Source organism: Phoxinus phoxinus (assembly GCF_949152265.1).
Source record: "Phoxinus phoxinus genome assembly, chromosome: 5".
In the NCBI taxonomy this organism is placed as follows: Eukaryota; Metazoa; Chordata; class Actinopteri; order Cypriniformes; family Leuciscidae; genus Phoxinus; species Phoxinus phoxinus.
Window position 1 is genome coordinate 38,155,799 of NC_136880.1, and position 16,914 is coordinate 38,172,712.

The 16,914-nt window shown below is 37.2% G+C and overlaps 2 protein-coding genes across 4 annotated transcripts; both read left to right on the forward strand.

Moving 5' to 3' along the window:
- Positions 1 to 2,217: 2,217 nt before the first annotated feature.
- LOC306998877 (G-protein coupled receptor 55) lies at positions 2,218 to 7,054 on the forward strand. Of its 2 annotated transcripts, none has more exons than XM_079613256.1 (3): positions 2,218 to 2,339; positions 3,125 to 3,206; positions 4,155 to 7,054. In XM_079613256.1, exon 3 carries the CDS (start codon positions 4,162 to 4,164, stop codon positions 5,083 to 5,085), a length of 924 nt encoding a protein of 307 aa, XP_079469382.1. In that variant the 5' UTR covers positions 2,218 to 2,339; positions 3,125 to 3,206; positions 4,155 to 4,161; the 3' UTR covers positions 5,086 to 7,054. The 2 variants fall into 2 exon arrangements, with proteins under 2 accessions (XP_079469382.1, XP_079469383.1); XM_079613257.1 differs by lacking the exon at positions 2,218 to 2,339 and adding an exon at positions 2,586 to 2,940 and having other exon boundaries at positions 4,155 to 7,048.
- Positions 7,055 to 15,144: 8,090 nt separating this feature from the next.
- On the forward strand, positions 15,145 to 16,754 carry lpar5a (lysophosphatidic acid receptor 5a). Of its 2 annotated transcripts, XM_079612643.1 has the most exons (2): positions 15,145 to 15,878; positions 15,999 to 16,754. In XM_079612643.1, the coding sequence occupies exons 1-2, from the start codon at positions 15,242 to 15,244 to the stop codon at positions 16,214 to 16,216; spliced, it is 855 nt and encodes a 284-aa protein (XP_079468769.1). In that variant the 5' UTR covers positions 15,145 to 15,241; the 3' UTR covers positions 16,217 to 16,754. The 2 variants fall into 2 exon arrangements, with proteins under 2 accessions (XP_079468769.1, XP_079468768.1); XM_079612642.1 differs by having other exon boundaries at positions 15,147 to 16,748.
- Positions 16,755 to 16,914: the final 160 nt, after the last annotated feature.

Genomic DNA, 16,914 nt, shown 5'->3' on the forward strand with positions numbered 1-16,914 from the left:
TGGATTTCCATGTTTTATGGGGACTTTCCATAGACCTGAATGAGAAATCGCCCACTAAACCCTCATTCACTATTCCCTACCTTAGTCCACTAATACACTCGTTATTGCGGTTCAACGTGGGATAGAAGGAGTGCACCCAATAACGTCCAGTATAGTTTCAGACACCCCTTTAAAATGTCTGTCCCTTCAAAGAACGCCCTATTTGATGGTATAAGGGGTGATTTCGGATTAGCCAATAATTTTGTAGGCTACATATTTTTTTATACTGTAGTACAAACGACTATCTATCGCCGAAACCTACCTATCACAGAAAACTTTTTGCATTTTTACATTTTCACAAAACATCACTGATTTATTTTGGGACCAAAAAAATGTCCCACAATGTCAAAAACACATCTCCTGGGCAAAACAGAATAAAATTAAACAATGTAGGCCTGTTGGTCTTTTAATGGTCTTGACTATTTTATTTGGTCTTTAACCAATTTAATAACAATTCACTTGTCAGGAAATTAGGAAGGATTGCACAAATATTAAGTAACTTAGCCCGGAATAGCCTCCTCTTTGTTTTCTTTACATGCATGCAGGACCAAGCCATCTGGGTAATCTTGCAAACAGGTTTTTACAGGAAGAAGAGTCAGTGTTGTTCCACTCAATGTTAATGGCTTCAAACTGTTCATAGCTGAAAGTTCGTTTGAGTTTAATGTGAGACCAACATTCACTAGGGTTCAAATCTGGACTCTGATCAGGTCAAAACATGAGCCTGATGGACTTGTTCTCAAGCCATTTCTTGGTTGTCTATATGCAATATGGACAGAAGCGCATTTGTTGAAAAATAACTGATAATTCCTCTTTAGATAACAACTTTTCATTTGTGGGAAGCAAGCGATTCTGCAATATTGACATGTACACCAAAACATTAAATTACTTTTAACAGTAAAGCATCTCACATACCAGCAGCCTGCATGGGGTGCCGCTAGCAATTTTAGGCCCTATGAAAGAATGAGGTTGCATTCAGTCCATTAATAAAATTTATTTCTGGGGGCCCCAAAAGTGCGTGGGCCCTTAGAATCGTCCTAACTTTCAACCCTGCCAGCATTCATTATATTTCTCAGCAGATTTTCGAAGACACCGCTCTGGAGAATCACCATAACTCGTGTTTCGTTGTGATTCATCACTCCACGCACAACTTCCCAAATCCTACCAAAAACTTGTCTTTGATGTTTTTCTGAGACAGCAGTGGTTTTCTAAGCACGTTTGCTTAAATTTAGCTAATTTCCTGACCAATCATTTGTGGTTGAGACCATATGGTATAGCCGATATATGATTTATTAACCTGTTTGTGCATAAATGTTTACCAAACAATTAGGTACTTCCTTGAGTTGTGTTCTTAAATAAATGCAATTTACAAAGCAAATCAACAGTAAGTTCTTTGATCAGTGTAATCATTATAGTTTTAAAACACACAATACACATATTTTATTTGTATGCTATTATATGCATTTAAGATGTTAAACTCAATTTCTTTTTGTCTGCAAATCAAGAAAACAGCTTAATATTAAATCATGATTGATTATTTAATCAGCGAACAACTTAATTCTCTCTCTTCCTCTGGAAACAATCACTCTATGTTATCATCTTTATCTGAAACCAAGCACGAACAGGCAAATGTGTCGTGTCAGGCAACACAATTTTGAGAAACAGCATTACATTGCACTTTAAAGTATCTATACTCCAAGTTATGTACTGCCCCCAAAACAGTCAAAACTCATTTCCACTGAATTGTAATGATCCTCTTTGCCTTCCGTATATGCTTTCCAACTTTTTTTGTCCTTCAGTGAACATATTTCAAACACATCATTTATAAATCATTTCCCGTCAGTCATCATTAACTTTAACGTCAGTAAAAAAAAAAAAAAGATCATTGGTTAGTTGTGTGTGATTCATTTGAGACACTGATAAAAAAAAAAAATCATAATTTTTAATCAGCTTTCACATTCATTTGAAATGCTCTTGTTGTGTGATATGCATTTTAAAAGAATAGTCTTGCGTGAGTTCACCAAAGCCGCATGCATTATACTTGTAAATGAGTATAAAATGCTGTTTAAAATAAAGTAGTATATATTACACCACAGGGCATTTTAACTTCCCAAAAGCATTTGACATCAACTATACCCATATGATCTGTAATTATACTGACTAAGAGAAAATGAAGTAGCCATACTGACAGGCTAACAGGAAGATATCAGAAAAGTACCATGTTTCTCTTAGCAAGGATGTGGTCACAGGCAAACCTCTGAAAACAGAAGTGCTTATAGCATTTAGGGGAAAGTATCATCCTGGTAAGACACTCCATATTTAATTCAGCGATTCTTATTTGTGTGTGTGTGTGTGTGTTTATAGGTCATAGCCATTTGATTGAAGTCAGTTTAGAGATTACACAGAGGCACAGTTTCAGTAAATGTAGTCTCTCTTCCAGCTAAGTTTAGAAAATTGCTAGCAGGTTCATTGTGTGTGGAAAAATATTATTACAGCTGTATGATACATTGTTAGTAATATAACTAGTATGTAAATACCACCTATTCATTATTGTACAGGTGGAACATAACTAGCCCTCACGTGACTGCAAGTAAAGGTGCTTTTGTGCACCAGACATGATTTCGTGAGAGATGCAGCCCACGTCTAAAAAAGGGGAAAGACTGTGGTTTATTGACATGCGTCTCAAGGCATAGATGTAGAAGCATACGAAATGTCTAAAAGGTTTAACGATTCAGAGACATTACATGCGTGAGAGGGAAGCTTAAAGATTATGGCTGCATTTCATAGATAATGCTGGAAGAAAAAAAGACATCCGTCAGTTTGTCCTGCTTAGGTCATGTTCAACGGATTTTGTTCTTGTGGTTTATTGCTTTGAGAAAATATTGCTGATCTTTGGCAGCAGAGGTACGTATCACAAACGTACGTACACTAATCTTTAAGGGTGTTGTGAGATTAATGCAGGTTTTGTGTGTGCTTGTGTTTGCCAGCATGTGTCCAAAATTGGGCGTATTTTGTAATTTTATAGTTCACATTCACCATTTCCTTTCCAATTTTTTCTAACGGACATATTTTGTTTCTTATAACAAAGATTTTCTTCATGAGTGTATACCACGGAAAACTACCCCCAGCGTCACTCTAGAAGAAATGATACTTTGAAGTCATCAGCTAAGGTAAGAAAATACTTGACAGCGGCAACAATTATACGCAGAACAATTCAATGAATTGCACAAAACTGTCACATTACATTTGCTCATCTGTCCGCTGAAGAAAGTGTACATACATTTTTATTATATAAATTTTGTCAATCAACCAGTGATACAATATATAGCCTACTATAATGATAAAAGTAAATATTAATATTATGAGTTTTAATGCAGAAAAGTGCTTTTTGATTGCAGCAATATATTTATATTTATTAATCTTGCTAATATTTGAGTACTACCGTATATGAAACAAGAGTGCAAGAGAGTCAGATCACAATTTCACCGAATTTTATTTGCCTCATTCTGTGGCGGCTGGTATGATCCGAAATAATTTTTACAAATAAAATGAAGGGTTTATCATTTAGAGTAAATAAATGTTTATGATCAGCACATTGACATCATGTTTTTTTTTTAAATGAGTGGAAACTTGTTCAAAGTGAAAAGAAGAATAGAAACCCTGTAAAATGTTTGATGTGTCCAAAATATGAAACATCATTATGAGAAATAAGGTACTTTCTAAATGCTACTTCCTTCTGCCTGATCTAAAACCACATATATTTTTAACAAAAAATGTGAGATTACAAAAAGCACACTTTTTATATTTATATATATATATATATATTTAACCTTTATTTAAAAAATGTGCAGTTCTGTGTTTACAAATTTGAGCAAGGCAGGTTTAAAAATACATTTTGCATTCACAACATTCCCTATTCAAAACACTGCAGAGTTGCTCTTTTTATTCTTAAAGACTTTATTCTGAAATCTTAAATAAAAACATAAACAAATCAATATAACCTTTTGCATCGACAAGTGAAAAAAGAAAGCATGACTAATGATTCTGCATGTGATTATACATTTCAGCTGTGAAAATTTCACAAAGACGTATGTGTTATTTTTCGTACCTCTCTATAGTTTCACTATGAACAACTGCTCAACAGAAGATGTGGACACTTTGATGCAGAAGTTGGACTTGGTGATTTACGTGCCCATCTTGGTGTTCGGCTTGTTGTTAAACATTACGGCATTGGTGGTGTTCTGTCGGCTGCTCAGAAAATGGACAGAGTCCACTATCTACATGACCAACCTGGCCCTGATGGACCTGCTGTTGCTGCTGCCGCTGCCCTTCAAAATACACGCGGCATACCACGAGTGGGATGAAGACAAGAAGTTCCTTTGCTCTTTCCTAGAAAGCCTTTACTTTGTGGCTATGTACGGCAGCATCTACACAATTGCATGCATAGCCATAGACCGATACATTGCAATAAACCACCCGTTTCGCGCCAAGCAGTTGCGTTCGAGAAAAAACGCCTTGATTGTTTGCGTTTTAATCTGGGTGTTTGTTATGGCAGCGACTTCACCTATCTACACTTTCCGGGATAAAGCGAAGGGTAATTTCACTTGTTTCCACGGGTTCTCTGAGAATGGTTGGAGCACTGTAATAATTGTGTGCCTGGAGATCTTTGGTTTCCTGTTGCCTGCCGCTATACTGGTGGCTTGTTCAATTCAAAGCATCCGTACTCTCAAAGCCTCAAAAAGCAGCAACCCCAACAGGCAAGCTGGTGTGAGAATCATCTACAGCAGCCTAGCCGCCTTCCTAGTGCCCTTCACCCCTTGTCACATAGCCATATTCCTGCAGTATCTGGTCCGTAATGGCTTTATTGCAGACTGCAAACAACAAAAGAACATCGCCTTCTTCATACAGGTGTCGATGAACATTGCAAATGTGACCTGCTGCTTGGATGCGCTGTGCTACTATTTCATCGCGAAGGAAGTCCGATCCACCAAGGACACACTTAAACTGTCCATCAGCAGAGCGAGAACCACCAGCAGCTCAGATGTTTGAGAAGTCAAATTCAGTTTATCAGTCTTTCAGAATGTGTGTTGAGGGATTTCCAGTGGGAGTTAGAGACCTCTTGAACTGATTTTAATGGTCTTTGAGGTTTAATGCATTCAAAATATTACTCATCTCTTTCCAGTTAAAAAGATAGTAACCCCCACCTATCAAAAATTGTACTCAATGAACAAAATCAAGTCCCGCCCTACATTTTTGTTGTTTGAGGAGCCGCTTCACTTGGATATACGTGTAGAAAAGTCTAATCGCAGCATCCGTTTTGTGCCGACTTTAAACATAAAACATTTATTTATTTTGATAAATGTCTTTCAGTGTTTTTTAATCGGTCTACTCTATAAAATATCTTCTTTTGTCTTCCGCATTAGAAAAAAGTCATACAGGTTTGGAATGGCATGGGCTTAAATAAATGATGACAATTTTTGTGTGAACTATCCATTTAATTTTACCAAGTGTGTCAAATATGTGAAGAAACAGGAATAGAACAGAAACTTAACCCTGATCTTCAGAACTGCACAGTCCCAAAATCTGGTATTTTGGCTGGATAGGAGTTCAAGTTCAGGATCTCAAATCCATTCAGGGAAGACTTTAACCAGTAAATTGTTCCCTAGTCCTTGAACGACAGCCTCGAAGCCCGGCCCTCTAAAGCCATGGCAACAAACCCACACACAGAATGGTTGCCAGTTGAGATGATTTCAGATAGCATTTCCGCTCCCCTGACCCCTTTATGCTGTTTTTGAGTCTAGGGCTGTGATTGTGATTTCTAGATTTCACGTGTGGTATTCAAAATGCTTACTGCATTTAATAGAGTGTTGCAAGGAATGACATATTTTCTAGGAAAAAACCCTATACATGAGTTTTAGCACTCCTGTTTCCATAGTCTTTAAGTCAATGTTTTTGTTGTTGTTGTTTTTTTTGGATAAATGCCTGAAATAACATAATGCAGAACCTGTGTTTATATTCACACTCTTGCAAACCTCAAACTTTCAGGGAAAATGTGTTTAAATAAAGACTGAAAGAGTTGTCGGTTGCCGTTGATAACATACGGCTTTGGTGTAGTTCGTTTATACGGTTAGCTTTGTACTTCTGTCAGGTGTGTTTAGGCTTCAAAATTCATACAAGTTGTGTTTATTTGTGAAGATAATCATGATGAACAAAACATGTAAGAATCATAAACCTTTGTTGGTTACAGAGCTTATTTTCTGCAAGCAATAATCCAAAAGCCAAATGAAAAATCCTATTTGTTTTTGTCAAGGGTTCCAGGTTGGCATACAAAAATATGTAATCACTGCAGTGCTCCAATTTTATTTTAATTCTAAATGAAATTGTTTTTGTCCATTTGCGATGTGATCAGGATTTTTCACCACAGATTCCGTATTTGTCTTTATCTAACAGCTCACTGTCAACATGAAAAACTTGAGGTGTTCCTGCTCGCACGCGATGGTCGTCTGGCAAACCATCTTGAAACCTTCACAATGACTCAAACGTTTCTGATGCAACACTAGCAATGGCATTACACACTTGCTAATTATCTCTTTAGGAGGTAATCTGGCTCCTAAATCAGAAGATTACAATATTTCTGTAGAATTGTTTCACAAGAATCAACAAGAATTTCATTAGTGTTGTGTTAGTGTAAAACAGGTTCCCATTGGGCAAGAGTTTTCTCATTGATTTCCATAAGTTGTGGGTAAGCGTGTGTGGGTACAGAGCCATTTGCCACTAGTTTCACCTAGTCAGACGGTGAGTGTCTTATAAACACAGCTGAATTATAGATATGACAAGGTATGATATATGATGTGTGGCAGAGCGCAGGTGAAAACATGTATTGTATATGCATCCTTACGCCAGGTTCGCCATACTCCGTTCGCAGAGCTTTTTTTAATTTTATTTTTATTTAGGTGCTTATGGTATTTGAATTATTGTTCTTACAAAGATTTGCATTAAAAAGGACCAACAACTTTAGAAAACACATGAGGACGTACAATGATATTTTTTTTTAAATGGAAAATATATGCATTTTCTAGCCTGAAATTAACTGGAGCCTTGGCAGCATGTGGCCTAACATGTGCTAATGTCTCCTTCACTTCCTCGTTGCCAAAAATTTCAAGCACACAGCAAATAGATTTAATTTCATTGGCTGAAGGGGATCGCTAGTGAAAAGAAAGTATACTTTATTGTATTTGAAATATACCCTGAAAAAAAAAGTATATTTTATTGTATTTGAAATACAGGTATTCCCTTTTTCAATAGTAGGCTACATTGCAAGTATACGAACAAAAATTGCTTCTAAAAATATATTTTAGAAAAATATACTTGAAGTGAAAATACTGTTTATTTTTTAAAAGTGTATTTATTTGCACTTTATTAAAATATATTTTAATTGTGTACTGGAAATGGATCATTGTAACAATGCATTGAAAGTATACTTTCAAAATACATTATATATACAATAGTATTTTGTACAAAGTATAGGTAAGTTTTATTTGTCTAATCATTTTTTATACTTATCTAATAATTGAAGACAAAGTCACGATAGCCTTGTGGGCAAGTGCGCCGCCATGTGCTTCGGGAGACCTGAGTTCGAGTCCTGGCTTGTAGACCTTTCCTGATCCCGTCTCTCACCTCACTTCCTGTCTAACTATTGTCCTATCCTAATAAAAGGTGAAAACGCCCCCCCCAAAAAAGTACACTTTAATATCACTAATCAAGCATGTAATAAGTCCCTACACAGGCATATACTTCAAGTATACCAAGTATACTTGAAGGTGTTCCAATTTAGTACACTAAATACACTAAAAAGTTATGCTTTTCTACTATTTAATTACAACTAAAATATACTTAGTACAAAATTAGTTACACTTCAAGTTAACTAATCATTAACACACTTCAAGTATACTGATTAATCTGACTGAAAGTATAGGCTACTATAGCATTTTTTTCACATTTATAAATGACGGTGTCACACGGAAGGTTAAAATGTTTGTGATTTTAACATAAGAAAAGTATGTTTAAATGTCTTGCCACTTGCTTGAGCAACTTAATATGAATATCATAGTAATAAATTGAATAATACATTGTTTAAATTTAGTGCGTTTGAATGTGAATGTGTCAATGAAGGCTTGTATAACTGAACTGTGTACAAAAAGAATCGCATTGCTGAACAAACGTTTGAATTTGAAATTAAAATAATGAATAAATGTTGTGTTTGTGGTATGCAGCCGCAATCAGTTGATCACTGCAAACGCGTCACACGTGATAGCAGAATGAGCTGGTGCTGCTTCTGCACCGCACACGTACAATAAGCACTTCAAACGGAGTATGTTTGAACCTAGCATAAGTCAGATAGAAGTACACGATAAACGGTTATGAACACAATGCACAAACATGTTACTCTTTCAGGCTAATCAGAATAAATGATTCTGCACATGCATAGAGTAAGATATAGGGGGAAAATACCCAACTATGTTTTGAAAGAAAAGCCTGGAGATCACAAAAACACCTGCTTGTGGTTACGCCAGGACATGTATACTGTATGTTGTTGTTTACTGCTACTGCCAGATAATAAAATTACCTCTGATAGCTAGTCAGTCACAATAAAACAAATTGTGATAATGATAAAGAGAAAAATAACACTGGAGTCCTTGATGAAGCCATAGATGAAGTCTGTGTGTATGTTTTGCATGCACTGTGTTTCCTTTGTCTTTTTTAAACGGTTGCTCGCACCTTGACCACATGCTCTAGTCTTTATGCACTTTAACCTATTTTACTGCTCGGCTTGCCTTCTATTTGGGGACAAAACTAGTAGAATGAGAAGCTTCAAAGGGACATTTGTTGGACAGTTGTTGAAGGTTTATGTGAATTATTGTGCTATATTTTAATACAATTTTGTAAAATCTTTCAGTTATTCTCATAATGCTTTGCCATGTGTTTGTAGGCTGTGCTAGTTCCTCCTTTTTATGGTATAGATTTAACGTTTTCTTCCTTCTATGACCAGCAGATGGTGCCGGAATAACATTATATATCTGAACCAAATATTATGTGTTTATATATATAGTCCAATTATGAACATCTTAGTTCTTCATTTTATTTATATATATATTATATATTAAAAGTAACCAAAATTCGATCTAATATAGCATAATGTTTATTGCAAAATCAAAAATATATCCAGAAGTAAATTATTACTATTAGAAAAATAGTATTACAATCATGACCAAAATCAAAAACAGCATTCAATCCTCGTCACTCTCTCAGCCCCTCAGCTAAAAGGAAATAATAGCCTACTTTTAAATATGAACTGCCAATAGGTGGCGGCATATCATTGCCTTAAAGGGATAGTTCACCAAAACATGATGAAAATATGCAATCATTTACTCACCCTCAAGTTGTTGCAAACCTGTAAGAATTTCTTTCTTCTGCTGAACACAAAATATTATATTTTGAAGAATGTGGGTAACCAGTTAATGGGCCACATTGACTTTCATAGTATTTCCCCCCCATACTATGGAAGTCAATGGGGCCCATCAACTGCTTATCCATATTCTTCAAAAAATCTTACAATTTTTAATTTTTCGGTGAATAATCCCTATAACGAGTGACTCATTCATCATAGAAAGCGATCGTGTCTCTTCAGAAAATTTGGACTAAACTCTTAAATTTATATGGTTTCGTTTTACAACATCTTTCTGAACTTTTTGAAGCGTCAAGTGGTAACGTTGTGTGGACTGTCAACGAAGGGACAGAAAGCTCTCAGATTTCATGAATATCTTAATTTGAGTTCCGAAGAAGAACGAAAGTCTCAAGGTTTCGGAACAACATGTAGCCTAATTAATGACCGAACGAATTTACATCGTTGGGCGAACTATCCTTTAAACCTAGTGTTGTTAATGCACATTTTTGACGAACATTTTCCACTTTTAATGTAATTTCTAGAAATTACTTTTGTAGTAATTAAATATACGCAAAGTTTTTTTTTTTTACAAAAGCTCTCTCTGTTTTGCTGTAGATCATTAAACCGTTATGCTGCCTCAAGTCTGTCTGAAATCAGTACGTTATCTTCGTGCGCAAAGTCAAGTCATTGCCTTGTGGTCAGCGAGGAAACAAGTCAGCTAAAAGTTTTAAAGGGGTGGTAAAATGCCCTTTCCACAAGATGTAAAGTAATTCTCTGTTGTCCCCAGAGTATGTGTGTGTGAAGTTTTAGCTCAAAATACCCCACATATATTTTTATATAGCATGTTAAAGTTGTCACTTTTTGAGGGTTTGCAAAAACGCACCGTTTTGTGCCTGGCCCTTTAAATGCAAATGAGCTGCTGCAGAGGGCGGGGTTTCAAGAGCTCGTATGTGTCAGAGCCACAGAGAGAAATAGTTGCGACACTCCCATTAGACCTCCGTTGTAAAAAATGGCTGCGCTTTTAAACCGCCTACTATTCTGTCATGATAATCTATAAATCGCTTGTATAGGAACTGTTGTGAGATGCACAGATAGTGACTTTCTATTGCATGTGAAAAGATGGATGCTAAAGTTTGAGCTGACTCACAAATGTACTCTTATACAACAACTTACTTCTCTTTTTCGGAAAACTTGCACTAAGAAATCAACTGGGCCAGATGGTATCTCAGCTTATCTTTTACGAGATTGTGCAGAAGAATTAACTCCAGTTTGGTGTCCAATTTTCCAGCAATCGCTAGACAGTCATATGGTTCCTTTGTTATGGAAAAAGACTATTATTACACCTGTTCCTAAAAAAACAGGTGCTGTTGATAATAATGATTTTAGACCAATTGCTATAACTTCTGTAATTATGAAATGTCTGGAGAGGTATGTGATGTCGAGACTGAAATGTAGTGTAAATTCATTATTGGATCCATTTCAATTTGCCTATATGGTGGGAAGAGGGACTGTTGATGCGGTTAACAGTAACACTATCACTCATTTGACTCTTCAACATCTAGAAACATCTAATGCTTTTGCACGACTGCTCTTTGTAGATTTTAGCTTTTAATACGCTTCAGCCGCAGTTACTCCTGGGTAAGCTTGTAAAAAGCAATGCAAACCCTTTTATCATTAAGTGGCTCTTCTCTTTCTTAACCAATCGTACACAATATGTAAAAATAAATAATACACTCTCTGATGTTAAATCTATTAGTATTGGCGCGCCTCAAGGTTGCGTATGTTCGCCCTTTCTGTTTACTCTTTATACAAATGACTGTTTTAGTATAAATAAGAAAAATTATATTATCAAATACTCTGATGACACAGTGATATTGAGTCTCCTAGAGAAAGATCAAGATATATTAGCGTATCAGTCTGAAATTGAGAATTTTGTGCGGTGGTGCAATGTAAATCATCTTATCGTAAATGTATCAAAAACGAAGGAAATGATAATAGATCCAAAAATATTAGGTAGCCCAGTTATCATCTATGATAATATCATTGAGGAGGTGGATACCTATAAGTATCTAGGTGTGATCATTGATCGTTCATTTACTTGGAAAGCCCACATTGATTATCTTTGTTCAAAATTCCAACAACGACTGTATTTTTTAAGAAGACTTAGGCTGTTTGGTGTAAATCAGAGAATTATGCAATTATTTTATTATGCTGTTTTAGGTAGTCTTTTGAATTATGGGATGCAAACTTGGTATGGCAATCTTACGGTCCAATTCAAATCACAGCTTGCTCGTCTTGTGAAAATTGCAATGAAAGTTATGGGTGTAAGGGAGTACTCATCACTTCAATCAATTTACGAATCGCTGATTTTTTTTAAATGCACAGATAATAGTGAGTGATTCAAGCCATGTTTTATTTTCAATGTATCAGATGCTACCATCAGGAAGACGGTATAGAGTCCCATTATATAAAGAGCAACCGTTACAAAAAGTTATTTATTCCTGTATCTATTAATATGTTAAATAGCAAGATGTAGTAATGTAGTCGGGTAATGCTCTTATAGATTTTAGCTTTTTATTGGTTTGTGTGTGCATACGTTGTATGTATTTGTGTATAAATGCAGCTTTGAGTCCAAGACAAATTTCCTGAAAAAAAACAATAAAGTATACTACAACTACAACCTTTTCTCTTCTCAACATGGACTGCGTGTTCCCGGGGGCGGGGTTTATGTACATTTTAGGGTTGGTGATGTCACTAACCCAGCAGGAATAGAGCATAGACATGTATAAAGGCTAGATGGCTCAAGGCGGAGTCAGCTGTGTCGTCAACTTGGCGGCCATCTTAGGTCAGGTGACTGCGCAGCTGCTCCCTGCTGCTGTGGACGGAAGGTGAGTGACAAATGCTCGTAACTTGCTGAATTCTTGACGGATTTACAAACGGTTTGGTTTATTACAAACCTTATTAACGTGGCTATGATTTGTGCTGATGCCGATGTTTAAATTGTAGCTTCACGTTTTGAATGTATGCAGTATGCAGTTAAATAGCCGCATCCCTGACGTTTATGGTTTATGACACACCAAGCCGTTTGAAAATCGGTTGAAAATTGAGCAAGATATAGTTATTTCAGCACTACATGCACAATAGACTTTAATGTTATAACTGGACGAGCGGACCTGTCCTAAAATGGCCGCCGTGTGACGTCGTCGGGTCCCATTGGCTCTCAGCGCCGGTAAGCCATCTAGCCTTTATACATGTCTATGGAATAGAGAGCCTAAGTCCCGCCCCTCCGCTTCCGGCTCATGGGACCTTATTTCGGAAAAAATATGTATGGAAGTCAATGGCGAGAGATAACTTATCTTTTTATTCCGTCTGAACTGTCCCCTGAACTACACATATGATGTTTGTCAATTTAAAAGGTAAATATGAAAGTCAAGAAAGTCGCAGTTTGTCATAAAACAGAAGAGTAACGTTTAGTTGTATGTGAAAATCGCTCGATGAACTACATCTCTCGTCTCGCACTATGTAGCCTACGTCACAAGATCCGTTGCTCGTATGTGTGTATTCTGGCTCAAAACACGAGTCAGGCATGACGGCGTAACGTTAGGATTATAATGTAAGACTATAGAAAAAATGACAGACGTTAGCTTCAGTAAAGTTAGCTTCATTCATTGAGAGAAAAGGTATGACGTCGCATGTGCGCCTTCTGGGTTTGTAGTCTTTGTAATTACGTATTTTCACAGTCTTATACCTCAACAGTTTTACATCAAACTGCGACTTTCTTGACTTTAAAATGTATCTTTTAAATTGACAAACATCATATGTGTAATTCAGGGCACAATTCAAACGAGATCAAAATATTTGTTGTCTCTCGCCATTGACTACCATACAATATTTTTCCGAAATAAGGTCCCATGGTGGTCGACCGGAAGGGGAGGGACTTAGGCTCTCTATGTCGTGTAGTTCATACCAGCCGTTTGTTGTAGTCCTTTTCTTTAAAAGCAAATATCTTCCTTTGCTTTGAACTTTTCAGATGTTGTTTATGCTCAAACAGCAACATTACACACTAACTAAAGTTAGAACAGTGAAATCATAATCAACCACCCCTTTAAGACGCAACCATTCCCTCCCTCAATTGAACTATATTAGTGGACCAATAGGGAATTGGGTGATGTTTTTATGCACCACATTTGGCCTACATGGTAGTCACGGTACATCAGAGGTTTCCGTACGTACTACCATAATATAACGTGGAACATGTCCGACAAAATAGTAATATCATGGTCATTTTTGTACTTTACGTGTAGCCAATGTTAGTGTACTCTGTTAATTGTCATATATTTACCTGCTGGCTGCTGCAGTAGAGTCGTTCACAAGCTGCACGGGCACAACAAAACCTTTATCGCTGCAAACGGTAGTGATACATTTGCAGTTTGTTCGAATGTAAGTAAATTCACTCTTCTTATAGCGCTGTTTTCGTTCTTCGTCTTAAAATATCTCGTCACTGTTGTGTTTTACTGAGGACGAACAGCTTCAAACTATTCAGTGCGCATGTCCTAATGGTGTTCGACATACCTGTGCAACAATGACCTCTAGGTGGCGCCACGACAACACAACTTTTCTGCAGTGAAAAACCATCAATCATCTTTGGTAGTTAACATGGCAAGTAGGAACCAGCAGTCGGCCCAGTGTTACATGCTTTTAATTTAAAACAATGATTTTTTTCTAATTTATTCTTTAAATGTAATTAATAATTAGAATGTGTGTGTGTATATATAAAGAATACATATCTATATATTACAGCTAGAATAAATGTCATAAATAATATCATACATGCAGCTTTCATGATTATATTAATTAATATTACTGATATGATCTATCTATCTATCAAAAATGTGTGTGCTTGTGGGCACGTGTGTGTGTGTTTAGGTTTTGCAGTGTTATTCTGTTTGCATTGAGCACCTCTCACCCACACTTTCAAAAAGCTCTCGCATATGTGCTTGCATTGCTTAATTGACCTTTACATGATTGTCTATTGTGGTTAGGCAAGCCAGTTAGTTGTTTTTCTCTGCTCTGAAAGCAGATGTAAGATTGTGAGACTTTAGCCTTCTGAATTCATAAATTATTTGTTCATACAATTTTATCATGTACTAAATGTTGTTGGTGTGTATTGTATGTTCTGTACATGGCATTACAGCTAAACAACATACAAAAAGCACTTTAGGTCTGAATAAAATAGTTGACGTTCATGGTGACCATGCTGACTTTACCAAGCGTTGTTTTGTTGCCATCAGTTTAACCTTGTGTGTGATTACACTAATACCATTAGCTGTTATCTGCAGCACAATCACTGCTGTTGACATGCAGAGATGTTTAACTTGTGCTTGAAAGGGGGTAGTTTTCGAATGGTCTAAAAAATTGCACGTACATGCTGAATGTTAATCTCAGTTTCTAAAGTGTGTTTTCGTCGAGTCCAAAAGCTGCGGTAAACAAGAGCATCCTTTAAAGTTTGCATCAGACACAAGCTAATTTCAACAGTTTGCGTTTGACCACACGTCAGAACATCTTTAACACCACCCCACAAAAGTGTGCTCCTTCTACATTTTTGCGTGTAAATGCAATTCGCATGCTGACACCTCCCACCGTTTCCTGTTGCTACCAAGTGGAACTTAAAAAAAGGTACCACACAGGAAAAAAATCGTTACAGAGCCGTTGCGCATTTCTGCACAGCACTTCTCTTAAATCTGCTCGTCTCTTTGGAAAATGCATCTAAACAACACAGACTGTAATACATCCCATTTTAGATATCCACTTTTCACTTCCACCTACAGCATTGTGCTGCTGTTTGGTTTTCCTCTGAACTCTGTGTCTCTTTGGATACTGCTCTGTCGAAATGGCTTGAAGAAATCCGTTCCAGTGATCTACATGGCCAACCTGGCCTTATCGGACCTTCTTTTCACGCTCTCCCTGCCCTTTCGGATCATCTACTTTGCCACAGGGCGATGGACGCTGGGGAACGCTCTATGCATGATTCCAGGCACCCTCTTTGCCATCAACATCTATTCAAGCTCCTTGTTCATCACGCTGATCAGTGTGGACCGGATGCTGGCCGTGGTGTATCCCATCAGATCCCGGCCGTTACGGACGGCACCGGTGGCATGGGCGCTGAGTATGACCGTGTGGCTGCTTATTGCTGGATTGGCGGTGCCAACTGCCTTTAACCACCCCCAAAATGAGGATACAGACTGTAACGTTACACGTTGTTTTGAAAAATACACACCTGACGAATGGAAACAAGGCTTCATCATCCTCTGCTGTACCACTTTCTTTGGTATTTTAGTACCGTTCGGAATCATTCTGGGCTGTACGGTGGCAGTCGTGAGGCAGTTGAGAAGCTACAGTAAGACTTCCTCGTGCGACGCCGAGCTGAGCAAAAGCAAGATTGTGAATCTCTTTCTTTCCAACTTGCTCATCTATGCTATTTGTTTTATCCCCTTTCACATTGCTTTCATCCTCTTAGGCCTGAGCAAAACTGAAATCTTGCCTGGAGAAAAATCTCTCGATTTTTACTTTAACCTGCAAACTGTTACCATGTGCATGGCCAGCACCAACAGCTGTCTGGACCCCTTGATCTACTACTTCAGCTCAAAGAGAATACAAGGTAGGAGCAGATGCGACTCTTCGTCCAAAAGCATCGGCCTCGGCCTGGTGCAGAGCACGAGTTGGACAGGACAGTGAAGCAACAAATAATCACAATAACTTGTTTTGTTGAGGTAAACAAGAGGAAATGATTATGCAAAAAGGCCAAGCCTAAAACCAAAAGCTGACTCACGCATGAGCATGTTGCACATCTCCGCTCATGTGCATCGCATTAAAAAGCTTGGTGGGTGAAAAGGGAAGAAAATGCTGAACTGGTTCTCTTACAGGAATCAGCACCTGACAATGTGACATACTTTGTGTTTTTGGAAAACTTGCATTGTTGCAAATGTAGCAAATCATCAACAAAGCTGTATAATGTCTTATCACTGAGAGCCAAAGGTTGTGCGAAACTCTTTTCGTATTTTGCTGTGGCTTCTTTTTTTACTGCATTAGCTGCCTTTTATTTTCTACCAGCATTATATATTTTTTAATTGTTTCTGTGTCATTGAGGTGTACATTTTAACCGAGTCCATATTTAAACAAGACCGCATTGAGGTTGTGTTGATGCATGTAAATATTTTTACTTTTGTCATGCATTATTTTAGCAGAAATAAACCACACATACTTCTGCAAGTTTAATCAACGACTTTTATATCTTCTCCGATGATAACATCAATATAATGATTCATTACTTTTACCTGACTTCAACTAAGATGTTTGTGTGTGTGTGTGTGTGTGTGTGAAGCTGGCAAAGGGGAAATGAAAGTTGAATTTGAGTCAACAACAGGGCTAAAGCC

Coding starts and splice junctions, on each gene's coding strand:
- LOC306998877 (XM_079613256.1), top strand. CDS start 4,162: ATGAACAACTGCTCAACAGAAGATGTGGACACTTTGATGCAGAAGTTG.
- lpar5a (XM_079612642.1), top strand. CDS start 15,242: ATGCATCTAAACAACACAGACTGTAATACATCCCATTTTAGATATCCA.